The following is a 27,347-nucleotide window of genomic DNA, read 5'->3' on the forward strand; positions in this document are numbered from 1 at the left end:
GGAGAATCCCAATATGTAAACTAGATAAAAAGCAGAGCTGATTGTTGAAGCAGGAGTGCAGAGCTTCCCCCCTCCACCCCAACCCCTCAGGTGCCTCCAGGGTCAGTGGGGAAGGGGCTGTGCAGATGCCCTGGGGTTCCAGGGTGCCCCAGCCCAGCAAAGTGAGTGGAGTAAGACGGCATTCTGGACTTGAGCAAGTCCTTGGTCTCTGAGCCTCTGCTTTCCTCTCTGTAAAAGGAAGTGGGCAAAAGAAAAGATTCTTCAGGTCTCTTCCAACTCTGACACTCTTGAAATCTAAGTATCTGGATCTGTGTATTATAAAGAAATGTCTCCTTCCAAGCTACCTACAAGGACCCCCAAAAGGGAACAGCTTGTACATGCTTATGCTGAGGGTAAACTGTGACCCAGTGTCCTGAGAGAGAGACTCTCCCCACAGGCCTCTGAACTGTCTCAGCACCAATAGTGTCCACTGTGTCCACGTCGGATCTGCTCGTTCTCTCCACAAACATTTCCTGAGCTGCTTCTCTGGGAAGGAATATGCTGGACCCAGAAAGGGATCATAGAATGAATAAACCTCTGGCTTTGTCTGTAGGAAGCCTGCAGCACCTTGGAGAGATGGGGACAGACATGCAAACAGCCAATCACAGGGCCAGTTGGAACCTACACGAGGCACCAGGGTAGCTGGCAGCTTGCTGGGGCACCACAGGGCATGGCCCTGTAGGTCCTTTCCTGGCTCAGAGTCTGGCTCCATGACCCTCCAGAGGCCTTGGGCAAGTTTTTTCACTTATCCCCATCTAAGTTTCTTCATATTTAAAATGGAACGATACGTAACTACCTCCTGCATTGGTTTTTGTAAGGATGGAAGAGTTTAAAACATAAACAGCACTTAGAAGAGTGCCTGAAACATGATACGCACTTGATAAATGTTACCTAATATGACTCTCAGCCCAGAGCCCAGTCCCTTTGTAGCAAGAACAGCATAGTGGCAAGGGGCTGCCACTGCAGACAGACTGCAGGTTCCAGGCCAAGCTCAGCCACTTCCCAGCTGCACCAGCCTGGGCAATAACAAACTCCCCTAAGCCAGATGAAATGCACAAAGCCACAGCAAGAACATAGTCAGTGCTGGCAACTACTATTGCTGTTAGTGGCAGAGAGGTCACAGGCAGGGACATCAAGGTGAAGGTAACATTTGCATTGACTACTGATTGGCGTGTGCCTTGATCTGTGAGCCTGAGCAGAGTTCTGGCTATTGGGATCCCTGCTCATGCCTCTGCACGTGCGTTCCAGCTCTCCTATCTTTGACCTTTTCCACCTACAGCCAGCAGAATGAGCACAAAACAGAACACAACTGTTTTAAGATATATATAGACAAAGACAGAGATCTGTGTGTGTGTGTGTGTGTGTGTTAGCTGTGCCATTCTGCATTTCACATGCCTTCCATGTCTCCCTACTGCCTTCAGGATGAAGTCTACCCCATTTTTGCCTGGCCTTCAAATACTTCTGCTACTAGACCCAAGTCCCAGTGCCCTCTTGGGCTAACTCTGTGCCCCAGCCAGACCCAGTGAACCAACATAGTGAGCAGATCCCCGCCTTCACATCTTGGCTCGTATTCTCAGACCTGAAAGGTTTGGGGCCAACTAGCCCATCCCTCATGACCTTCTCCCTCACCTTGTGCTGCTGCATTTTCCCCAGCATAGGTTCCTATACTTGGTTTCTGCTTTTCTGAACCCCTTCGGCCCAGGCCAGCTGAGCCTACCTTCTCGCCTGCAGCCACGAGCCCTCTCACTTCTCACTCTGGGACTGTATGTGTGCTGTGCCTTCCTCAGGAGGCTGGAGGGATTCTCAGCACGAGGACTACATCTCTTTAGCTTATTTGTTATCCCTCTCAGACCTGCCACACAATACCCACCAGTATTTTAGCTTAGAGCTTTACACCAAATAGGATCTGATAAATATTTGCTGAAAGACCTCGGAAAATGAGTTGGTATAAATAACCTACTGGTTTTAAAAATATAATGTTGTCAGCCAGTATTTGTAGGCACTACTATATGTTCAGTATTATAATGGTTCGTGATTAAAATATGAGAAAAAATAAAGGATGAAATAACCATCACCTATTAAAGTAAATATACATGGAAAAATACAGTTAACCTAAAAAAGAAAGCAAATGGAACGCAACGTTTAAATCATCATTCCAGCTACAGTTCAGAGCAAGCTCAGAAGGAAAGGGTTAATAGGTATGGGGAAGGAGGGCTTTGGCTCGGGGGACAACTGCATGAGATTAAATTTCCACAGCCCTGGCTTGCACTGTACAAAACAGTTTAGTGTATAAAAAGGGAAACTCTCACCTCTCTGATGAGGCCATTTCCCCACCTAGCCCATCATGGTGAGAATTTTCACAGGGATGGGGTTGGAAGGCACTGGAAGCATCCTGCCTCTTGTTTTCATCTACCAATACTGAAGAGCCTGGTGTGACGATATTGCTTGCTGTGATTCTGAGCTCCTGGTCCTGCCTGGTGTTGGCTGGCTGGCCCACAGTAGGCCAGTCCTGAGGAGCCCACCTCACCTTATGTCATCACCTTCCTCTCCCTAACAGATTGGTTACTGGAGTGAAGATGATAAGTTTGTCCCTGCAGCCACTGATGCTCAAGCCGGTGGGGATAACTCAAGTGTCCAGAATCGAACATACATCGTCACTACGATCCTCGTGAGTACACAGTCCTTCATCGAGGTCATCCGGGATGCAAATTGGAACAAAAGAAAGGTTTTCCCCAGGAGTGAATGCAGGTCATCCTTCTTGCCAAAACTGTGCCATAGGTAGAAATTAGGGAATGGAGAAAGGAATTTCCTGCAAGTCAGAGGTACTGTTTCACTCTGCCGCTGCCATGATTTCACTTTGTGCCCTTGGATAAGTCACTCACCCCCACTTTGAGATACCATTTCCTCATATATAAAACACAAAGGTGAGACTAAATTGTACTTCTCAGACTTCACCCTCCCTCAAGAGAAGCCACTCTCAAAGAAGATCTTCTAAAGTCCAGCACCTAAAGTGGACATAAATGAAGCTGCTATGAATTTCAGTAATTGGTCATGAGAATCATGGAGCCTATTTAGGGTTTACTTCCCCAACATAGTGTCCCCAGAGGTACTGCCAAAAAAAATACAAGAGCTCCTGCAACATAATGTGGAGAGCTGTATGCCATATCTCAATGATGACACATTCTATTTTTTTTTAGTTTCCTTTCTTTTTAATTATTATTATTATTTTTTATTTTATTTTGGTCTCATTAATCTACAGTTACATGAAGAACATTATGTTTACTAGGCTCCCCACTTCACCAAGTCCCCCCCACAGACCCCATTACAGTCACTGTCCATCAGCGTAGTAAGATGCTGTAAAATCACTATTTGTCTTCTCTGTGTTGCACAGCCCTCCCCATGCACCCCCCACACTATGCTAATCATAATGCCCCCTTTCTTTTTCCAAACCCTTATCCTTCCCTTCCCACCCATCCTCCCCAGTCCCTTTCCCTTTGGTAACTATTAGTCCACTCTTGGGTTCTGTGATTCTGTTGCTGTTTTGTTCCTTCACTTTTCCTTTGTTCTTATACTCCACATATGAGTGAAATCATTTGGTACTTGTGTTTCTCCACTTGGCTTATTTCACTGAGCATAATACCCTCTAGCTCCATCCATGTTGCTGCGAATGGTAGGATCTGTTTTTTTCTTATGGCTGAGTAGTATTCCATTGTGTATATGTACCACATCTTCTTTATCCATTCATCTACTGATGGACATTCAGGTTGCTTCCATATCTTGGCTATTGTAAATAGTGCAGCGATAAACATAGGGGTGCATCTGTCTTTTTCAAACTGGAGTGCTGCATTCTTAGGGTAAATTCCTAGAAGTGGAATCCCTGGGTCAAATGGTATTTCTATTTTGAGCATTCTGAGGAACCTCCATACTGCTTTCCATAATGGTTGAACTAATTTACATTCCCACCAGCAGTGTAGGAGGGTTCCCTTTTCTCCACAACCTCGCCAACATTTGTTGTTGTTTGTCTTTTTGATTGTGGCGATCCTTACTGGTGTGAGGTGTTATCTCATTGTGGTTTTAATTTAATGATGACACATTCTTATTTGTCTGCTTCCTTAACCCAAGAAGTTTTGTAATGGGGCTAGCAGAAATGCAGGACATCAGAAACTTAGTATTGCTAAGTTACTTAAGGGCTAGAGAGACTTTCCCAAAGTTAACCAATGTGGCTGACATTTCCCTCTGCATGGCAAAGTCCACCCTACCCATGTGTGAACCCATGACCCACATTCTCTGTGTCCCCATTTCTCTACCAGGAAGACCCTTATGTGATGCTCAAGAAGAATGCCAACCAGTTTGAGGGCAACGACCGCTACGAGGGCTACTGTGTGGAGCTGGCAGCAGAGATTGCCAAGCACGTGGGTTATTCCTACCGTCTGGAGATCGTCAGTGATGGAAAATATGGAGCCCGTGACCCTGACACCAAGGCCTGGAATGGCATGGTGGGGGAGCTGGTCTACGGAGTAAGTTCCCCACTGGGTGAGGGATTGGAGGGCAGGGGCATAGGATTTGACAGGAAACCATGTGGGGTGGGTTGGCCTGCCCACAGAACCTACTGGACCCCATCACTTAGCCCTGCTGTTACCGGGAAGATGAGTGCCCAGACTCCAATGTCCTTGGATATTCTGTGTCCAGGCACCTGGTCTCAGGTCCCTCAGCCAAACTCCTCTCAGTCTTGGGGCATCAGCTGATCATCATTCAACACAGGTGATAGTTTAGCTTCAAGATCAGCTCTCTTGAGGCAGATTGCTGAGTCGTCTCTCCCCTGAAGGCACTTATAGCTCCCTCAGTATACATTCCTTCCCTGGGGCTAGATGCACTCTGGATCCAACCTAACTTCCTACCACTTGCCCCAATACTCCCTCTCCTGCACCTCCTATTTCAGCCAAACCACCCCTAGTCACCCTGCTCTCTGGAGTGTTTCCTTCCATTCTGCACCTCTAAAATGCTACCCCTCCTCCAAAACCTGTATTAAATACTACTTTTTCCAAGGGGTCATTTCTTTCTCCCCATACAGCTATGGACGCCCCTCCCCCTTTCAACCATTCTTGCCTTCACCTGCAGAATTTAGTTTCTGCTTCTTTAACCATTCTTGCCTTCGCCTATAGAACTGAGTTTCTGCTATGGCTTACCCTGCCATGTACAATGGCTATCTGGGTAATGGGGGCAGGTCCACTCCATATTCATATCACCTACTACACTTGGGATAATGCGATAAATGATGGCTATAAAATCTTCAATAAATTGAAGCAGTTTTGAGAAGCCATGGAATGCCTAAATTGCTTTAAGTATTTAGAGGAAATCATTGAGAAGCCTGATCCTTACCCCTAAAGATCTTAACATTTTATGAATTAAAAGAGACAATGACAGAGAAGAGTAAAAGACAGAATAGAATCAAGGTTCAGGCAAGAGGCTAACATGAGTTTGTCTAACCCTCAAGAGGGATATGGAACTTGAAAATGGCCACATTCAGACAGAAAGGCAGCCCAGGAAATCCTCAAGTATAAACCATAGAATGGTGATAGAAATAAGCAGGTGCGAAAGGAGAGTGAGAAAACAGTGCTAAGTTTCATAGAGGGTTTGGGTTGAGTTCTCAGGGGTGAGTTTGAGTCAGAAGTGGCAAAGGGAAGGATGCAACCGGCACTGGGGTGTCAGCGGCTATGCGAGTACAGGAACCGCGAAGGGCCACCACGTAAGGAGAACCCAGCGGCCCTTTGCAGGAGGGGGACACCACAGCTCCGCCCACAGTGCCCAGAGACTCCAGGCCGGGTCTTCGAGCAGAAGCGTGCTCCAGGCTGCAAGCCGATAAGAGAGCGCTGGTCAGGATGAAGCAGCAGTTAAGGAGCTTTTTAAAATCTCACCGTGTCAGTAGGAGTCCTGATGGTCACGAGAGCCATACAGAGAGAACTCCAAGAAGGGAGACACAAAAGAAAGAAAATCTTCCCCAGGAAGGTGGCTCTGAGATGACCTGAGAGGACAGTAAATGAGGTGAGGAGTGGGGTGTGCATCCTCCCCTTCTCCTCCCTCTACCACCTCTCACTTTGGGAAGCTCCACTGCTGAAAGGGAGAGACTGGTATGGTTAATGCTGCAGCTTGATGCTGGTTTCCATGGGAACCTCCGCCGAGCCCATGGCAACCGCTGTGAACTTTTCCCCTCCACCAGCATTCATTTTCACCTTCACCCCATGTGAGGAGGCAGTTCCCTAGTGAAAGGCCTGGGATCCGGACAAAACAGCGGTGTGAGCACCCTGAGGGCGAGCCCAATAGCCAGCCGTCAGTGACGGGCCCCTGGCTCATCACAGAATCCAGTCACCTCTGGGTGCCTCAGCTGCTAGCCCTCTGCAAACCTGTCCTTGGCCTGAACACATGGCACTGCAAACCCTATGTGGGCCACACTGGATGCTCACTGGATGCTCAGGTCACCTTTCGTTTTCCCTTCCCCGGAGGAGGAAGAGAGGGGTATGGGGAATTATCTCTCAGCCACAAGCTCATTTGGAGGCCTCATAATGTGCGCTTTCCATGCCTCTTAAGTAACCAGTCAGTCAGTCAAGGTTGCTCATCTTCCTTTTGCTCCCTCTTGTTCTCATCAATTGTAGTGGCAGCATTTCAGCATAAAGTGTGCGCCAGGTGCCAGTCTGAATACTTCACCCACATCATTTCATTCACTCTGCATGACGGCCCCATGAGGTGGATATGATTATTTTTCACATCGTATAGATAAAAACACTGAGGCCCGGGAGGTTAGGTAACTTGGCAGAGATCATAAAGCAGGTAAAAGCTGAGTCGGGACACACAGCCTGGCTTTTGTACTCTGTGCTGGGACGTACTGCCTCTGGAGAAGTCATGCTGTCCAGCACTGGCCTGCAAGGCTGCTGCTACCTGGTAGTGAGAATACTGTCTGCACACTCAGATGCCACACGCTGCAAGTGAAGTTTCTGCTTCCTGCGCTTGCACGGGTATGGCCCTGTGCCTGACTCCCAGGGGACTGTACTGCCTGCTCTTGGCCTTAGTGAAGTACAAAAAGAGTGAACTTTACAGACACCCAGATTTGAGTTCTGACTCTGCCGACATACAGGCTCCCTGACTCCTGCAGGTGCTAACTGGACTCTGAGGGTAATCACTGAACCACAGGGGAAGTGAATCCTTCCTCCCAGGCCTGGGGTGGAGAGTATTCACCTATCCAGTGCCTCACTCAGAGGAGATTCCATCCCCAAGAGTTTTCTTTATTTTTTGCTTTCACCTACCACATCAAAACCGTTTACTGTTTCCCCAGAATTGTTTCTAGACAACACATTTTGTTTTGGGATCTCCCAGATCAGTGGTTCTCAAAGTGTGATGTCTGGACCAGTAGCCTCAGCATCAACTGGGAACTTACAAATGCAAATTCTTAGCTCCTACCCTAGACCCACTGAACCCAGAAACTCTACCATCTGTGTTTTTAAAAGCTGTCCAGATGATTCTGATGCATGTTTATGTTTGAGAGCCACTATCCTAAGATACCAGTTAAGTAAATAATTTTGAGTGCCTGGGAAATGCTCACTTTCACAGTACTTTCATCTATTTGAATTATTTTGACCCTCACAAAACAACCTTGTCAAATGGGTAAAGCAAAAAAATTATTATACCTCTGTTTTTCTTTAATGAGGAAACTTAGGGCCACATGGTCAGCAAATCCCAAAGCAGAGCAGCCAGGTCGGCTTTCCCAGACCAGCGCTGCCCTTAGCTGATCCTCTAGAGCTCCAGTAACTACCTCAGATGCTGGAAATCAATTCCCAAGATCCCTCAGAGTCAAACAAGCTAAAACACTGCTGCTTTGCACAAACCACCTTCTTTCTCTGAACCTGAGCGTCTCATCTATAAAATGCAGTCACAGAATCTAGCATCTTCCACGTGTGTGTGTCCTGCACACATGGGTCCTTTCGATGTGCAGGGACCCACAGCCAAGTAATTTCTGAAATGCTGCTCCTGCTCACTCCTCTCAGAAGTTCTTGGTGCATGATGGTCTTTTAAAGATTCTGAGATGTTCTCAAAGTAATCTATTTAAATTCATGTTTCCCAATGTTTATTTTCATATACTTATTAACATCCTTCTAGAAATAATGTTCCATGAAACAGATCTTGAAACTGCTGAACAAACTAAGCACTAATATGATGTGATTCTATAATTTTTTCCAGTCCACAGTCCCTTTTAGTAACTCACATCAGCAGGCATCAAACAAATCCATTCAGTTCCCATTATCACTTTCAAAGCTGGTCTTCACTCACCTCCCTTTTGGGTAACCTGTGGTATGTCTCTCTAGTATGTCTCTCTAAGTTAGCTCTTCCAATTTTCTCCTCTATTCTTTTTCTATGTTAGGTTACAGAGAAAAGAATGGGTATCTTCTCCCTTTCACTGTCTTGTGTTTGTAAAAATTATGAAGATTTATGCAGTGCGTGTTAGGAAAAATGAAACAATTACTATGAAATTCACACCTGACCCACATTGCTTTATGCAAAGTTTCTGTCTATGAGTGAGAACTTAAGTCATTCTGAAGCCAATCTTTTTATTCCATTTAAAGCACCTTCTCAATAATCCCAGACAATGATAGTAACCAGAGAAAATATCTTAGCAACACCAACCAGTGGCTAAGCAGGACCCTTGTCTGCACAGCACCTGTCACCAGCCTCACATCTGGACCGCTGTGCATCATAAGAGAGTCATTCACCTTGTACAAACTTGTACAGATATGTCTCTCATTTCAAATTATTGTCATGGCATCTGTCCGTGGAACCCTCTTGGGTTCTCAGGATCTCTTGACCTTCAGCCAACAGCAATGGATTTTCATTATATAGATGCCAGGGCTTCTGCCCTTAGAAGAAAGACAGAAGAACATGGTGATTCCACATGCTGGATAACCATGGATGAGCATTTCTTGCAGCCTTCTTACGTTTAGCTACATGCTAGATTTGAATTTTTTTAATTGAATCATTTGTGTATTTCTTAGCAGTCTTCTTGGAAAAAAATAGTTGTGATGCTGCTTTTCCTTCTCTCTGCCAGGCCTTTACTCACATGATTCCCTCCTCCTGGAATGTGCTATATGCTAGAACAACCTGTCAAAATCCTACCCCTCTTTCAATGCCAAACTTATATGTCACCTCTTTGATGAGGCAGCCTCTAATCTCCTCAGCCAATTAATCTCCCCCTGATCTCCTGTAGCATTTTGTTTCTCTTGAAAGCATGCCTCGTACTGAAAATTGTGTGTGTGTGTGTGTGTGTGTGTGTGTGTGTGTGTGTGTGTGTGTGTGTACCAATCTCTCCTCCTAGTTTGTAATTTCCTGAGTATAGGGACCATAGTTTGCTTTCAGTTCAACGCTTGCACATAATAAGCACCCAATAAATGTTTATTGAATTAGGTTTGCCTTCACTGCCTTGTTAGCCAGGACTATCTTGGTTGCAGGTGAAAGAAACTGAACTCAACTGGCTTAGTCAAACAGAAGGATTGGTTCATGCTCCTGGGGACAAGTAGAAGACTATATTGACACATGTTCTTAGGGAGTCCTGGGCAACCCCTGAATTTAGGGTGACCCAAATTGTGTCATGGATCAGCCTCTGCATCTCTCACTCTGACTCTCAGGACACATTAAACAGACTTGGGTCCTTGGCTACCCTTGAATGAATCGTTCTAGCCAGAAGAAGGGAGTACACTGATGGCCCAACCTGGGGCCATGTGCTTTACCATGTAACCAGGGTGACCAGCCCCTGAACCAAGAGGACTGAGAGTGGGGCAGGAGTCACTTTTCCCCAGAGGAAGGAGGCATGGCTGCTGGAGAGGCAGAACAATAGTCACCACAAAAGCTCCCCTTCTAGGAAGGTGAGAAGGCTCCCTGAACAGTTAGAACTGACAAACAATGGGATAATCTCTCCTGTAAGACACTGAGCTGATCATCCACTTGTCAGGGATATTTTATAGAGAGTAGGAGGGGTTGGACTTCTCAAGTTCCTTCCAACTTTCACATCCTTTAAGATACAAAAGAATATTCACAGTGAAGAGAGGACCAAGGGAACAGAGCACTGCTGGGCTCAACTGCATCTTCTCTTCTCTCTTTTTGCAGAGAGCAGATGTGGCTGTGGCCCCTTTAACCATCACCTTGGTCCGGGAAGAGGTGATAGACTTCTCCAAGCCATTTATGAGTTTGGGGATTTCCATCATGATAAAAAAGCCACAGAAGTCCAAGCCCGGGGTCTTCTCCTTCCTTGACCCTTTGGCTTATGAAATTTGGATGTGCATCGTCTTTGCCTACATCGGAGTGAGTGTCGTCCTTTTCCTGGTCAGCCGCTTCAGCCCCTATGAATGGCACAGTGAAGAGTTTGAGGAAGGGCGGGACCAGACGACCAGTGACCAGTCCAATGAGTTTGGGATATTCAACAGCTTGTGGTTCTCCCTGGGAGCCTTCATGCAACAAGGATGTGACATTTCTCCCAGGTCAGTCAGCACTTCTCAACCCCTTTGCTCGATGTTGTGTATTCCTTGGAAAATCAAATATTGGAAAGTGAAGGGACAGGAATTACCTCCAAACTTCATTGTATTCGGTTTTCAACTGTGCTTCCAGTCAGCTGTCCATTGCTTGCTGTGGGTTATCTGGACACATCATTGTCCGGGCCAGCTCTGCCTGCTGTGTGGCTGATGTGCACTGTCAAGGTTAATGGGCACGATCACAACACCAATGTTCTGTACCTAAAGGGTACAGGCAGAGAAAGGATGCAGGGACAGTATGGTACAACTGATATTTACTGAGCACCTACCATATGCCAAGCAAGATTTTGAGTCCTCTGCCTGCATTATCTAAAGAAAGCATAAGGTGGGACTCTCGTTACATCTCCTTTTATAAACGAGGAACTACAGAAATGTCAAATATCTTGCTGACAGCTCGCAGCTCAGTGAGCTGAGATCAGACCACCATGCTATACTATTTCTGGAGGGCAGAAGAGCACTGAATTATGAGTGGGTCCTGGCACCGGTTCTAGCATCTCTGTGTGGCCCTGGCCAGGTCACCTGACCCAAGAAGCGTTCTGTTTCTTCAAATTTAAAAGAATAGGGTTCTCTTTTTCCTGATTCTGAGAAGGACCTTGGAAGTTATTTGGTTCTACTAGTGATGTAAATTTCTTTCTTGTTCGGAAATGGGGTTTCTCTGAGGTGCCTCAGGTGTTGCATTGAGGGTACTAGGCTGAGCAAATCAGTCAGGTGTCAGCCCTCCACAGAGTGGCTCCGTTTTTGTCTGATTTGTATAGTATTCAACTTGTGAATACTATTTCTTTTGAAAAAAGGATTCTGAAGCTAAGAAAAAAATAAAGGAAGGGTGGAAAGCAAAGGGAGGGTAAAACTACCAATCTAGACTAATTCCCATGTTTATTGATGTGCTATCTTTGCGCATAATGTTCTTTCAACTACATTCTGGAATGTTCTTGCCACAAATCTCCTCCAATTTACCTGATAAATAAGCACTGGCTGTATTTCCTTTCACAGTTGCTTAATGTCTATGAACTCTTTTTCCAATAGGCAGCCTCTTGTAGATTACCAAGTTACTAAAGCATGCAGTGGGGCATGGCTTAGAATTTGACTGCTGCGGATAGATATGTACCCTCTCTGGCTTCTAGGAGCATAACTGCATAAATACCAAGACCTCATGGACAGGTGCTGGAGGCATCTTTACCACCTGTTTTCCACTCAAGTGTTGATGAGAACCAATATTCCTGAGTGGCAATGGAATAAAATCTCCCTAAGGAGCTTCCCTCAGGACTCATTTTGCTTGCTGTATAATTTAGACAGTCTCATTGTTCACCATAATAATCTTGTTTTTCTTTAAATAAGACAGTAGGGGGCTGGGGAGAGGTGCGTGGGAGAGGAGGTGTGAGACTGGATGCTTGGCCAATACTGGCAGACACATGGTGAAGAGCCGATAGAACCAAACAAGGGGAGGGCTTGCTTAAAAATAAAGCAGGCCAGCGGATAAACTGTGGGATGAAATTTCTCTTCAGTCAGCACAAGGTAGGGTCATCAACATAGGCATGTGTCTGCAAACACCCACAGGCCTGTTTCTCCATTACTACATTAGTGGGCATCTCACCTCCTAAGGGTGCTCCTGTGGTCTGACCTCAGGGTGTGTTTTCCTACTTCCCACCATTCCTCCAAAGGTGTCACATTGGTGGTCCTCAAGCTAAATCCTCTGCCAGGCTATGTTTTCATTTATTCTTTCACAGTTTGGCAATGGTTATCCAAACCTGAGCGTCAGCTGCCACATTCAGCTGGTCCATGCATTCCCTACCTCACCACAGCCCTCAGCTGACCCCCTTCATTCCGTTGCTACACAGATGACCCCTGGGAAGGTGGTTGGGTTTGTGACCTGTGACTGCAAGAGGATTTTCCAACTGTGCTTCCGGGACTTGTGAGGATTACACTAGGGTATCTTGGGAACTGACACCGAGGTGAAGAGCAGGCTCACCAGTCATATGTACCTCCCTCCTCCCGATCTGTGTTAAACAAGTCCACCCTATTCCCCTGGTTTTCACTGGCAAAATGGAGACAACCTCGAGTATTGTTGTGAGGTTTGCAATATTAATACAAATAGTTTCCAGCCAACACATAGAAAGCATTAGAAGCAGACATTATTTTTTATTATTTTGTCTATTTTCAATATTGGGCTTCTACTAAACTTCACTAGAGAAAGGGTGTTCACACTGATTTGGAGGCCACTAGACTTCACTCTTCTGGGGAAGTCAAGGAGTAAAGCAGAAGCAGCCAGTGGTTCACTCCAGAGACCAGCAATACTTGGATTCCTGAGGCTCCTCCTCACAGGAACTGGGAGAAAGGAATTGTCACTGGGGACTAAAGGGTCCAACAGACACAGGAGTGAACCTGTCGGAATCAGGAGTTTTATCCACTTGAGGTAGACTTTTCCTTATCAGGCCTATCCTGTCCAATCCTAGAGCTTTGGGGCCTGAAAGAAAACCCCCAACAGTCAGAATATGCATCACCGCATTTCCTAGAAACACATGCTGAAGAGAAAACACATGTACTTCTCTCACTAGGGTCAGGCAAAAAGCCAGAGATGCTTAGACACAGATCAGAGCCAGAGAGCAAGCAAACAGCTGCAAACACCGACAGAAGCCCTTGTTGCTGCTGTTTACATACGTTCTCATGAAGTTAGCAAGCTTCATGAGCTCCCGATGTGGACAGCACTACGTTAGACACACTGGGTGCTCTGGCAGAAGGTACTTGTAAGGGGTTTGTATACACCAAACATTCTTTTAAGTGAGCTTGAATTAGTTGTTCTTGCATTTATTTAAAGAATGTATCATAAATCCTCACTAATTTAGAGTTTGGGGAGCTCAAATCCATCTGCATTGCAGGAATCTGCAGTCATACACACGTAGCGTTAATCTTTTTAATCTCTTTAAAGTTTATATTAATGTTTATTAACCAAAAGCCAACAAATATAGTCAAATGTGGTTTCTGCAGGCGATACAGTAAGCTGACCATGGCAACATGAGTAGAGCTCTCCTTCTTACATTATGAGAAAAGTAGAGGTGGGCAGGGGCTCGTGGTTCAGGGAAATCAGTACCTGCTGTGTCATGATCCTCTTGGCTTTTTCTCATGTCTGCAAGAGGGTGGCTCCCAGATGTCATGTCCATGCTCAAGCAGCAAGAAGTGTCTGCGGTTATTAATGTCACTTTGGCTCAGGCAAAAAAAAGCTAAACAGACAACTATCTACCCCAAGCAGACATCAGCTTCTACTGCATTAGTCTGAACAGTGGCCCATAATCTCATCTAGTAGCAAGGAAGCCAGTGAAGCAAGACTAGGTGTTCCTGCCTCTAGGGTAGAAGGGATGGGAATGAATGCTGAAGAGTCAACCAACAGCATTGGCCACACTGCCTAAAGTCAAGGTTTTCTGCACTAGCACTACAAATAGATAAAATAACCTAAAATGAACACATTCAATGCTGTGTGCCAGTAAATGCTACTGAAATGCTTCAAGGACTCCTCCCTCTGAACTTTACAATGTTTCTATGAGAAACTGGTTTGGTATGACCTGTTTGAACATTCAAATTTAAAACTCAGTTTAGGTGTGATCGCAGATTATAATCTTTTTCATTACATTAATGGTGAGATAAAAAAGTCACCATACACAGACTTTGTAGGCCTGCTTCTTGTACCCAACGAACTATTCTTTTTCCATAGAGACGGACACTTTGTAAAGGGATGTAGTATTAAAAGAGGGACAAAAATCATCACAGGCAAATTTATCTTTAGTTCTCCCGACTTTCCCTTTCCGTACCTTTTCCTCCTATTTGTGACCAATGCCATTCATTTATTCAGCAGATACTACTAATTGCACTGGTGCTCGGTGCTGAGGATATGAAGATATATTGATGATAGAGCATGGGGGATAGGAGTCTTTGCTTTAAGGAGCTGGCAAATATAATGGTATAAGACAGACATTAAATGAGCAGTTGTGAATGTATAAATTTTGATGTGCTATGAATAGAATGACCCCGCTGAGGCAATAGATAATAAAGGAAGTAGAATTAAAGGGAACTTACTTAGGGTGTTCTGAGGAGCAGATAGGTAAGAAAGAGCTAGGCTTATCTAAAGTGAGAGAAATGACAGCCATGTGCAAAGGCCCTCTGAAGGAAAAATGCTTAGGGCTTTCAAGGATGTGATCACGTGTGTGGCTCGTAGTGAACAAGAACAGGGATCTGAGATAACCTTAGAGAAGTAGGCAACAGTCAGACAATGCGGGGCCCCATGGCCTTAGGAGTTTTAATCCTAAATACAGTGGGAGACATAGGAGAATTCTAAGCAAGGGAAGGATTGATATACATGCTAAATAAAATTCTGGGGAGCAGTGAGAAATATTAGTCAGGACAGAGAATAGTCAAGAGCAGAAGCAGAGGGACAGAGCAAGAGGCTCTTGTGGCTGTCCAGGGGAAGTTACAGTGATGGAAATTGCAATGGTGAGGTGAATTCGTGTTCTACTTTGAAATTGACAGCAGTTGCTGATGGGTTGAGTATATGAGGGTGAGGAGATGGGAGAGCCGATGGTGAATCGAAGAGGTAGGGAGTATTTAGAAAACGTGGAACCACAATCCCAAAGACCTTTAGCTCTGGGTGGTGTTATCAGGATGATTTTACGTATCCATCTCACATCACAGGTGAGGAACTGAGGCCCAAGGAGAGAAAGGAATTTTCCCTAAGGTGTCTGAGACGACACCTCCAGCCTGTCCACCCCCAGTCTGGTGCTGCCCACCACGCAGTACCAGCCCCAGGCTCACACCTGCAAGTAAACGGACCGTAGACCTCTTCACCTCTTCATTCCCACAGCCCACACTTCCCGGCTGGCTTCTCTGGGGGGCCAGTGCTTTCTGGGTTCAGATGACCTTATAAAGGAGAAAAAGAGGGTTTGGAAGTTCCTTGGGTAATAAAAGAAAATGGGAAATTATGACTTCAGTTTTCGGAACTCTTTCATTCCTCATCTTGAAATACATCAGAATATATAATAATCACTTTCACCTCGTGAGGATAATTACTCTCGGCGAGAAGCCCCAAGCGGAGGAGCGATGGCGTGCGGGAGACCTCCAGACACCGCACGTCACAACCCCGCAGCCAGTCGGCTGGGTGAGGGCCCCGTAACTGACTCGCCGTGGGAGCAGGCTGGCCAATGAGCAGGGCCCAAGCCGATAGCCAATGAGAGCCTGACCTCTGCATTCACACACAAATTCCATAGGACCGAGAGGTGATGAGAGACCTGCCTCTCCTCCTCCTGTGGTCCCTGCATCCCTCCCAGAGGCAGCCATGCACACCCTTCCTCTGCTCATCACCATGCCACTGCACTGTGTGGAGGGGCAAGGAGGGGTGCTGAGAGCAGATATTCAGGGACGTTGACAGAAGCAACTTGAAATTATAAAATGTTTCACCTAGAAAATAGCCTCCTGTAGGACACAGATTCACTGCTGCAGGCAACAGTGTCACAAAGATGTATAGACAGTGATTTGTAAGAAATGTGTGATAGCTACTTTGGACCTTTACATGTGATATAGCTGTTTCTACCGCGTCCCCTGCATCAGAATCACCTGAGAAGTCTGTCAAAATGCAGATTCCGACGACCTACTCCAGCCCTGCAGAGCTAGGAAGTCTGCAACTGAAAAGAGAAATACACATCATTTTGTAAGTCCTCCCCTCCACCCAGGGTAGATAGGCATTCAAGTTTGAAAGTCATTGAATTAGGGTATCCAGGAGGGTCAGTTGACAGATATAGGAAGCAAGGTCCATGGGCAGCCAGAAATGGTGCCAATCAGTAGCCACAAACCCTGAGCCCAGAACTGGCCTGTCTACCACCTGGTGGCTTACTGCCTGCTAGGTGAGCAAGACCCTGGGCACACAGGAAGGAATCAAAGCTATTGAAGGCAGAGGCCTCACCAGTGACGTGGTTCTTTCTGCAGGCCAGGCTACCAGAAGGAGCTCAGAAATGGAATTCCCCTTGATTGCATTTCCCTCGCCATAGGAAACAACATCAATGCAGAGGGGTTGATGCAGGTGAGGGGATTCTGCAGTCACAGCAGGTGCCATCTGTGTGGCCCCCATCACTGGGGGAGTCCAGCTCAATGCCTCCTGCCTTTTCAATTCTAAAGCTCCACTACCTGATGAGGAGACCCAGTGCCAGGCTGCAGTGCTCAGCAGTGTCACAGACCTGCTGTGAAAAGGACAAGAGTCGAAGTTTCAGAAACTCCAAAAGCCACAAAGAAGTTTTAAAATGAACACAGTGGCAGGAGATAAAAGCTTCGCTGCTACGCAAATGAAAAGCATCGTTTTCTGCAGCTCCACCAGCACTGCTGGCCATCAGCAAGGGGGAAAGTCAGACTGCTCTCTCTAGACTGCTCTGGAAGTCCAGGGCTTGGAAAGTTTACTTGAAGGAGAGATTTTTCTTTTTCCCTCCAAAATCACAAAATGCAAAATTTCAGAAAGTGTTTCACAGAACTGAAAGGGATGTTTAGAGCCATTTATTCACTCATATAATGTTTATTTATCACCTGTTATGTGGCAGGCATGGTTCAACGTGCTATGAAAGAGATCACTGAACAAAGCAGACAAAAGTCCTGCCCTCCTAAAGCATATACCTTCTTGTGGGAGGAGACAAGCAATATATTCAAAATAAAATGCCATCCACACCCTCTCCCCATCCCAGTGTGATAGGTGAAGATTCTGGCATACAGGGAAAAGAAGGACTGAGTCAAGATCACACAGATAGTAGTGTAAGTTCAACAGCATGTGAATGGAGGTCAGCTGGGGCTGTGGTGACCTGAGGTTTGCATGTGTCAGCTAAGAGGGCAGCTCTAACTCTGTGCTGGACTGTCACTGCTGTGGGGTCTCTGTGCATATGGAACAAAAGCATGCCGGGGCTCAGCTTGTGGGCCACCTGTGAGAGACCCCCAGAAGAATAGTGGGGATTATTAAGTATCACTATGTCTTTAACGCATTTAGACATACTTGGAATATATTTATATGTATTTTTAAAGGAATTTCCCTCCCCCCCATTTTCGTTTCCAAGTAGAAAGTCTGATTGTTGTGTTTTTCTTTTCTTTCACCGGCCTTGACAAATCCAGGCCATGGAAGGGGCATCACTAGAAGAAAGATGATCCCCATATCACTATACCCAGAAAGGCCTGCCCATGGCTGCATCTTCCTAGGTTCCATATTTTCCAGAAGAGAACCATCCCCCTGTTTCTTTGTAAACCCTCTCTGGAAGTAGAGCATCTGAAATCAAGAGTCCCAGTTGTTCATCTGGAAGTGCTAATATCTATACAGGAAAAAACGGAAGTATTATTAATTGAATTGAAGGGGAATGGATGCTCAGACCCCTGTGAGGAGCCTGATGGTTTGAATATGCATTCGGTATACCATCCAGGTGCAGCGAATGAATACTTTTGTCCTAGCTGTGCTTAGGGAGATAACAGGTGAATTAAGTCCAAGGTTCTTCACAGAAAATAAATGATGTCAGGCACACCAACACAGCAATGACAGACCTAGGTGAGGACAGTCACCCTGTGTATCTGGTAGCTTAAGAAAAGAGGGCCTTAAAATGAAGAGGCAGATACCCCCTGGGAGCTGAACGGGGTCCTACTGGTGAGGGTAGCAGGAGCAGCTGCTGTCACAGGAGGCAGATCCACAGGGTTGGAGGAGGTGTAAGGAGTTCAGAAGGAAGCTTATCTCACTCTGCTCTTAGCCCACTGGGTGAGTCACTTCTTCTCTGACATCTCCTCCTCCAAATGGGAGCAAGACAATCCCTAGTAGGTCCCCAGCGCCCAGGTAAGGCTTGTCTCTCTTTGACCCCCAGGTTCAGCCAAGGCTCCAGCCAAACCAAGTCAGCTCCCTTCTGCTCCCAGTCCCTGTGGCTTTATGCCCTTGTCCTTTCCTCTACCTGGAGGGACCTCTCCTAACCTTTCTGCTCAACACTTTCCTCCTTGGCAAATACTGCCTTCCCATCCCTGGTTACTCCTGTGAAGCTAAGCTGTATACTAACGGTTATGGCCTGAACTCTGCAATTGAATGCTAGCTCACTTATTAGCTGCGTAAGCTTGGGGAAATGGCCTCTCTGTACCTCAGTTTCTTCCTCTGGAAAATGCAGATAAGAAGACCAACTTCAAAGGGATATTTTGAGTAATAGATAACATGATGCATGGAAAGCTCTTCCTGTACTCAGAGCTGACACACAGTCAATGTTAATGTTACTCCTGTCGCCATTGTCACTGGAGTCTGAGTGCATCTTATATTCCAGCTGTGAACTAGTCACCCACGTCTGTTCCTTTGCAAGACACAGAGCAGCAAACATCTCTTCAATTCACCCAAAATTTGTCATCAGGTGTTGTGTATTCTAACTAGTCAACACATGTTTTTTGAAATAAACATGTGTACTTTCTAAGGCTGTCATATTTTCCATTTAATGAAGAGAAAGCAACCTAATGCCGAGAAGGTCAGTCCTAGTCTTTGAAGGATTTGGAGGAAAAGCAAGTAGAACTGGAGAAAAGGAAGTTAAATAGATACAGAAAACAAAGTTCCCTGTCATCCTAATACCCTACTAGGTAGCAATGCTCTAATCTTCTCTTTGCTGGGAAAACAGTAGCAATGATTGATTTCACCTGCGGCATCTACTCTCTGTCATGCCCTCTGGTAAGTGCTCACTCACGTCCCTCCTAATCATCACGGTGACCTCTGCCCAGGCACATCAGCACAGATTAACAGACAGATGAGGGCACTGTGACTCAGTGATTGACACCTTAACCGTGGTTACTCAGCACTCCTGGGGCCATACCCCATCTCTGATCCTGGCAACCATGAGTAATGCTTGACACACTAGTGTCTTCGAAGACCAGAACCTGTGGAGGGTCCCTTAGGGCCCTCTGTGGATTGCTAGAATTCATGGAAAAAAGCCATCATTTTTCTTCTGTAGGGTTCCTTAACTCTGATTGTTTTTATATAAATGGAGTCTTTTTGCCTTGGCTTTTTATTCCCTTATTATTATTTACAATTTCTTTGTCTTTAAAAGTCATCTCCTGAGGCAGGAGAGGTGAGCACCCAGCGGTGCACCCGGCCCCCGCTGAGAGTCAGTGCAGCATCACCAGCTGGGTTGAGGGGGATGGTGAAACAGAGACCCCAGCAAAGAGGCAGCAGGCATCACTTTGGAGTGGCCAGTCTCCTGGCTTCACGTAGGAGGTGGCTGGCATAGGGCAGGTTTCATAGTCAAGAGCCAAAAGCTGGAGGGGGCATGCTTTTAACTGTAACACTTTAGGGGGAATGGGGGCGGAGGCAAAAAGGATCACAAATGGCCTTAAAATTGTGGAGGTGAGGAACTTTTGGTGTCTACACATTTATCCTACAGAAATGGTTGTGGAAATGTGACAGGATGTATGCATAAGGATATTCCTTTCCCTGTTTTAGAAAGCCTGAAGTATACACTGTCCGTTAGAAGTCTCATGAAAGATGTGGTGTTTCATCATCCAGTGGAACATGATGCTGTTAAGGGAGATGAATAAGGACACCTGTGGTGCTTTGTAAAGAACTTCAGGGTTGCATGGCAGGGAAATAATGGGTTGTGGCCCCACTGGTCCAAAATTATAGGCCCTTTTCACTGCACCACATTGCCTTCCTAGAACACCAGGAGCTAGGGGTGTGTATAACCAAAGGCTAAACTCTGTGTTGTGTCGAGTTAGTGCCAGCTTTCTGAGAAAGGAAAACTTAGTGTGGGCTTCAGTGAAAAGGAACCTCTGGGCAGCACCAGGCTATGCCTTGAAAGATGAGACAAGGTTTTCTACAAAAGCACAGAGAAATGAAGAGGGAAGTATCTGGTGGAGGACCACCATGAACAAAGATGCTGACACAGGCATGAGTTGAGCCAGGGGACCTGTCAATCAGGCTCAGCCCTAGTAACTTATTGGTCAAGGGTTCAGAACCCACCACATTCAATAATACAACACTCTGACTTTGGAGACCCTATAACCTATTGTAAAGCCATTAGAGTGTCACCCAAGAAATGAAAGTGTCTAAAATGGACAGTGCTAATTAGGCCAGTTCTTCAGTTCCACCAAGAAGTAACTCCCAGCTCCCTGTGGAAGACTTCTATTAATTGGTGTTAAGACTTGGTCCACCATGGATGGAACCATATCAGCCATGATCTAATTTCTAGAATTCAGAAGGTCCTGGCTGGGCACACGCGGAATGCCCTCCACAGCTGCTGCCGGTTATTTATCACCTTGCAGCAGACAGAAGGGGCTGTCAGGCAGAGAGATGCCTTCCTTTCTGTGGAGTTCTGGCTGGGCACTCACCCAGGATTCACCTTCCCTGTAGTGTCCTGTTTGAACAGCAGGTACTCATTCTGAGAATGGTGAGAGAAAATGGAGGGGTTTATTTTGTTTGGTTTCTGGTTATTGTGGGTATATATTTCTACAGATACAAGAGACTATTCATTAATCAAACTAAACCTCACCTTTGGCACAATGCTAAGCATTATAGCAGATGCAGAGAAGCAAGAAACATGAGTCCAGAACTCTGAATTTGTAAATCAGTAGAAGAACCAAGAAATACAAGAAAAGAAGGTAGATAATAGAGCAAAATACATGTATTTGAATAATTTGAATAATTATTTGTGTTTGAATAATTCCCAAGTACAGGATTTATAGTCAATAGGTAGAGAAGAGAGAAAGGTCACTGAGGACTCAAATGATCTGGGCTGGCTTGGTAGAAAAGGAGAGACTTGGCCTGGTCCCAAGGGATAAAGTTTGACTTCCAGAAGGAACTCCAGGTGAGGTGGTCATTGTGGGAGAGACAGAGGGAGCCCAAGCAAAGAGGAGGAGATGACTGTGTTTTGAGACCAAGGATCCCATTATTCAGGCAGACTTGGGTTTGAATCCTAGTCCACCAGTTAGTTGCTGCAAGAGTTAAGCCAGTAACTTAACCACCAAGCCTCAGTCTCCTCAACTTTAAAAAAGGGGCCATAAGTACCACTATCACAGGATTCTTACCGGAATACATGAGCAAACAGAGGCTGAAGCATGTTGCCTAGTGCCTAGCACAGAACAGGGTTCCAGGAATCTTAAGTCTCTTTGCCTTTTATATTAATCACTTTACTTCCTTTCTATGGTGTCTCTGGCCTCCCACCCATCAATTACTTTCAGCTAAGAGCTCCCTGAGACTCACCAACGTGCATCTCCTCATCTGGCTGTGCTCCTGGCCCAGCACCGGCCAGAGGCAAGTCTAGAGGCTGTTCTCAGGAAAAGGATGAAGGCTGCCACGTGCAGTGTTATGACTCGAGGATACCGGCAGCCCCACCCATCCCATCCCAGGGTTATTTCTCTGCTCAGGCCTGGACAGGAACTGGATCTGAGTGCCTGCCTATTTCCCCAGCAAAACTTGTCTTCTGGGCAGTGACCCTTCCCTGCCAGACCACATTGCCCATCAGTCCCCTCATGATCTCCTGGGCACCTGGCTTTCTTTCTTAGTGCCCAGCACCCTGATGGTTTTCTCTGTATCCCAGAGTGACAGACACTAGTTTTGCAGGACTTGTAAATATGCAGGGCTTCTTCAGCAAAGTAATTAAGAGCATGAGCTCTGGCATTCATCCTGGGCTTAATTCTGCCTCTTACACTAATCTGATGTGTGACTCTGGGCAACTAGCTTTGCAACTCAGAGCCTCTGTTACTACTGCTGCATAATAGTCACTCCAAACCTGGGGCAAAAAACAACAGCCATTTTATCATGCTCATAGGTTCCATGGGTCCAGAAATTTGGAAAGGGGCACAGGGGGATGGCTTCTCCCTGATTAAAGATGTCAGACCTCAGATAGAAAAATTGAAAGGCTGTAGATGGCTCGCCAGCTGGGGAATAGAATCATCTGGAGGCTTCACACACTTACATGGCTGGTAGTTAAGGCTGTTGTCCCACAACATGTGCCTCTCCAAACTCTGCTTGGGCTTCCTCACAGCGTGCTGGCCAGCTGAACACAGAACCAAAGAGAAGCAGGCAGATGCTCGACCACCTTTCATGACCTACACTCAGAAGTCACAGACCCAGCAATATCCAAAGGGAAGGAACATATACTCTACCTTTCAGTAGGACAAGTGGCAAAATCACGTTATATAAGAACACGTGGAATGAGAGAGGTTGTTGTAGCCCTATTTGGAAAATACAATCTGACACCTTACACTAAAGTCAAGATAGTACTTTTTGAAATCAATGTAAAGATTTAATAAGTATTAACGTACTTAGCATGGTGCCTGACAGGGAATAAGCATTCAATAAAAGGCATGTATTCATTCATTCATTCTGAGATATATACATACATACATATATAATGTTTATAGTCAGTGTTTATCAATGTGTACTTAATGCTTATTAATATTTTTGTCCATAATTGATGCTAGTAATTATTTAAGTTAGTGCATATATAGGTTAGATGCCAAGTGAATCTACAGAATAAAACCTTAACAATTAGATAGCTTCTTTTCTGTTTACCTTATTTTATACCTCAGGAAACCAAGGTTGAGAGAGTACAAGCAGTAGGTTAAATTAACATAGAGCATTTTATAATCCAGGCTCGGATGGAGCATTTTGTTGAAAATAACTCATGTGACTGTTAACAATGAGCAATTTTTCAAAAGACTGATGTTTCAATTTCAACACCTTTCAGGATATGTAGGGCCCTGAAACTTCATCATAATCCCTGGAGGCAAATGAAGAGAGACAGGAGAAGCACTGAGCTTGATGTGTTCTTATTTTGTAGACCCCATCCCTGAAATGAGTCAAGTGACTGCGTCTTTTTCTTTGAGATTATATATACTGTTCCTGCTCCCCATAATGAAGGGTCCCCACATTTAGGCAGTGTTTGCTAAGTGAATCAGCGAAGCAGAACAGAGTTAGCAAAACTGAGTTGCTGGGCCCTCACACCCTAAAAAGTAAAGCAGAGAGGAACAGAACGAAAGGGGCGTGGTTTGCTTTTCCTCACCAAGGCTGTGCAGGGGAGCCTGGCTGGACCAGGACAGGAATCAGAAGATTCAACTCGTGGCCAAGTAACTTTGGGCAATCGACTTCCTTCTAAGACATCTGCTCTCAGAGTCTGGGTGTTCAGACATTCTAGAGTGACAGGTGTTCTCTGGGCCCTCTGATGAGTGCTCTCCAGAGCACCACAGAGAACACAAACATAGGAAATGTCATTCTTAGCTTGCATGTTTACAGTCTAATTGTTGAGATAAGACTCACACACAAAGAACAACGAACTTACAAAACTCAGGTGTATTCTGGGTCCCAAGTGCCATCCATGCATGACCCAAAGGGAGAGATGGATGCTGGTAGAAGGTCAGCCCTCATCTGCCCTTCTAGCTGGAGAGGGAGACAAGGCAGACACATCATTAGGTCAGAAGCAAACCCATCAGGCTCCCCTACAAAGCCAGTGGCTTTTACATTTCACCCTGGCTACATCAAAACTCAAAGGGAAAAAGGAGAATTTTGATAACACCTATAAAGAAGATCATAGTTCATTTTTTTTTAAACATCAACATCTTTTTTAATCAATGGACTTCTCCCTCCTAAAACTGGCATAACATGCTGGGCAGGAGAAGACTTTGATTGGAGTTAGGTTGTCCCCTCATCTTCCCTGTTTGACACACAATTGATTTTTTTTTTAATTTTGAGAAGTATAACATACAAATAACTTCACAAATCATAAATATACAGCTCAGTTTTCATGAAGTGAGAACACCTGTGTAATCAAAACTCAAATTAAGAAATAGACTACTACCAGAATCTCAGAAACCTCCTCTTTCCCCTCTCTATACAAGAGTAATCACTGTTTTGGCTTCTGACATTATAGATTAATTTCATTAATTAAGCTGTTTTTGAATCTTGTAAGTAAAATCATATATGTACTCTTTTGTGTCTGACTTTTATGCTCAGTACTAAGTTGTGAGATTGATCCATGTTATCACATATAGTTCATTGAATAGTATTTAATTTTGTGGATATACCACAATTTCATTTATCCATAAATAAATCCAGAAATGTGACTGTCTTTGCAGATAAACATTGTGTTTGTTCCCAGTGTGAGGCCACTATATATATGCTGTTACAAATATTCTTGTAAAAGTCTTCTGATAAATACACATCAATTTTTGTCAGGTATATACCTAGGAAAGGAATTCTCAGGCAACATGATTTACAATTTTCCATTATAGATTCTGCCAAACTGTTTTCTAAAAACAAATTTACACTCTTATCAGCAACATATATGAGTGTTAGTTGCTCCATGTCTGCCTTTTTTGTTTTAGCGAGGGTGTTGTAATATCCCATCATAATTTTAATGATTTTTTGCCTGATGCCCTCATGCCCTGCATTTGCCTGATGATTAGGATCTTGTTAACGTTTATCAGCCAGTTGTATAGCCTCATTTATTAAAAACCTTTGCAAACCTCTTGCCCATTTTTCTTTTGGGTTTTCTTTTCATTGTTGTGTAGTCAGTCTTGATATATCCTTCATACATGTCCCTTTTCAGATGTCTGTATTATAAATATCTTCTGTGGCTATCTTTTCACTATCTTGACAGTATTGTAAAATGAACAGAAATACATAGTTTTAATGTAGCCCATTTAGCAAGTTTTACTTTTCTGGCTAGCTCTCTTTGTCTTAAGCCTTTGCCTATCTCAAAATCATGAAGATATTGTCCTGTGATTTCTTCTAAAATGTTGTCTTTCACATTTAGGCCAATGTGTCCTGTACATATGTACAAGGTACAGGGCCAACATGTTTTCTTTGCTTGTGGATATCCTATTGAACTAACATGATTTATTGAGGTGGCCATCCTTCCTCCCCACTGTGTGCTCTTTTCTCATAAGTCAGGCCATCAAATGCATGCTGGTCTGTTTCTGGATGCTTGATTCTGTTCTTTTGATATTCTTGTCTATTCTTGTACTTATACCACCCTATCTTAAATACTACAGCCTTATAATATCTGAATAACTCATAACCAGATGTCTGGAGAAGCCTGCTCTTGGCTGCTGAAACAGAGGCTGGGTGCCACTCGGGGCAGAAGGTTGTATGGAAGAGATTCTTGCATGAGATCACGCCTGCAGTGCTTTTCTAGCTCTGAGATAACTGCAATTCTGTTGAAGCACCAGTGACTCTGGTTTTTCTCTAAGATCTAGAACAAATCAATAGCTGAGGCTCTGCCAGTGATTTTCTGGACAGTGTTTCAAAACACCTAAAAGTGATGAATAAAGCTCAGGATGCTTCTGAATAGAAAAGGCATCCTTAAACATCAAAACATAGAGCATGCAAAACTTTATAGAGACTGCCAGAGAACGAGCACTGAACGGTTAATTCTCATTCCTTTAAAATAACCTTAAAGAAGAAATTGCATGTCAAATGAGATATAGAAGATAATGGGGAAGAAAAAGTAATCGTTTGTGCATTCAAAACTTGGTTGCTTTTATTGACTCTTAGTGTCAGATCAATGTGTGAAGAAAGCTGTGGATTGCACTGGCATACCAAAAGAGAGCTGAACAAGTGAAAAATGTGATTTTTTTTCCAGGGGGCATGTTTTGTGCCAGTTGAGTCTAAGGCTATTACTAAGTAATGGATGTGTTGGGGCAGTATTGACTGAGTCATGAATCACCCAACTCTCTGCATATGATAAAAATAAAAATAACTCACAGAAAAAGCAAACTCATCCATAGCCTTGAACCACAGAGCAAAAACTGTTCTGTGCAAAATTTGGTTCCATTTCATTTTGTGAATTTTCCACTCATGTATATGTCAACCATGGTGAAAGGCTATGGTTTTGAGAAGGATAAACAACATTTGCTTTCTGTTGCAGCACAACAAAACCCCCACACTCCATATATCAAAACTGTACCGACAAAAATTTAACAATTCTGTCATTTGCTGAAACATCTAAACCCTCAAATTTGAGTACTTCTGTAAACAATTCAATCAATCAGAGTTAGCGAAAGTGTGTGTTAGGCACTGACAGTGGACTCAGGACTAGGCTGAGTGGGAGATTCTCAAGAAGAATAACTTGTGGTCCCTATATACATATGCATGCACACACACACACACACACACACACACACACACACACACACACACACCATTCTTTCTTAATTCAGTGGGAAAAAATGCCCGTTAAATAACCAAACATTCAACAGCATGGTTCTGGCTCTCCTGCCCTGTCCTTCAGTATCACAGTCTTCACATGCTACTATAGTTGCCTTTTCAATACCTAACTCCTAGGCCATAGCCTCAGAAATATTTTATGCATAAAAATAATCCAGGGATCTCATTAAAATGAGGCTCAAATTAAGTAGTTTGTGGTGGGGCATAAGAGTTTCATTTCTAACAAAGTGCCAGGTGAAACAAGTGCTGTTGACCCAAGTTCTATGTTTTGAGTAATAAAGCTCTAGGGTGACTGAGTTCGATGAGAATAAGGATCTTATTGTCTTATCCACCACTATAACTCCAGCACCTATCCAGAGCTCTGATGAATACATGTTAGGTGAAGAAGCAAATGAATAATGTCTAAATATTTCCTGTGATTTGCATTTACCAATACCTTGTTATATTGGTAGACATGAGCAAATTTTAACAGTATGGGTATTAATACAGAAATATGAATAGTCATGGCCTGACAAGGAAGGCATGCTGGAGAGATGTATAGGAAGAAAAATAGATAAGAAACT

At 44.6% G+C, this 27,347-nt stretch overlaps 1 protein-coding gene across 8 annotated transcripts in view; it reads left to right on the forward strand.

The window, feature by feature from the left end:
• GRIA1 (glutamate ionotropic receptor AMPA type subunit 1) overlaps nt 1–27,347 on the forward strand; it is a 280,959-nt gene that overhangs the window by 189,518 nt on the left and 64,094 nt on the right. For all 8 annotated transcript variants that reach the window (XM_073231145.1, XM_073231154.1, XM_073231125.1 and 5 more), the window contains 3 exons: nt 2,597–2,707; nt 4,350–4,556; nt 10,186–10,556. In XM_073231145.1, the coding sequence (XP_073087246.1) occupies nt 2,597–2,707; nt 4,350–4,556; nt 10,186–10,556 (689 nt within the window). The remainder of the gene's footprint in view (nt 1–2,596; nt 2,708–4,349; nt 4,557–10,185; nt 10,557–27,347) is intronic.

Source organism: Manis javanica, chromosome 1, assembly GCF_040802235.1.
Source record: "Manis javanica isolate MJ-LG chromosome 1, MJ_LKY, whole genome shotgun sequence".
NCBI lineage: Eukaryota > Metazoa > Chordata > Mammalia > Pholidota > Manidae > Manis > Manis javanica.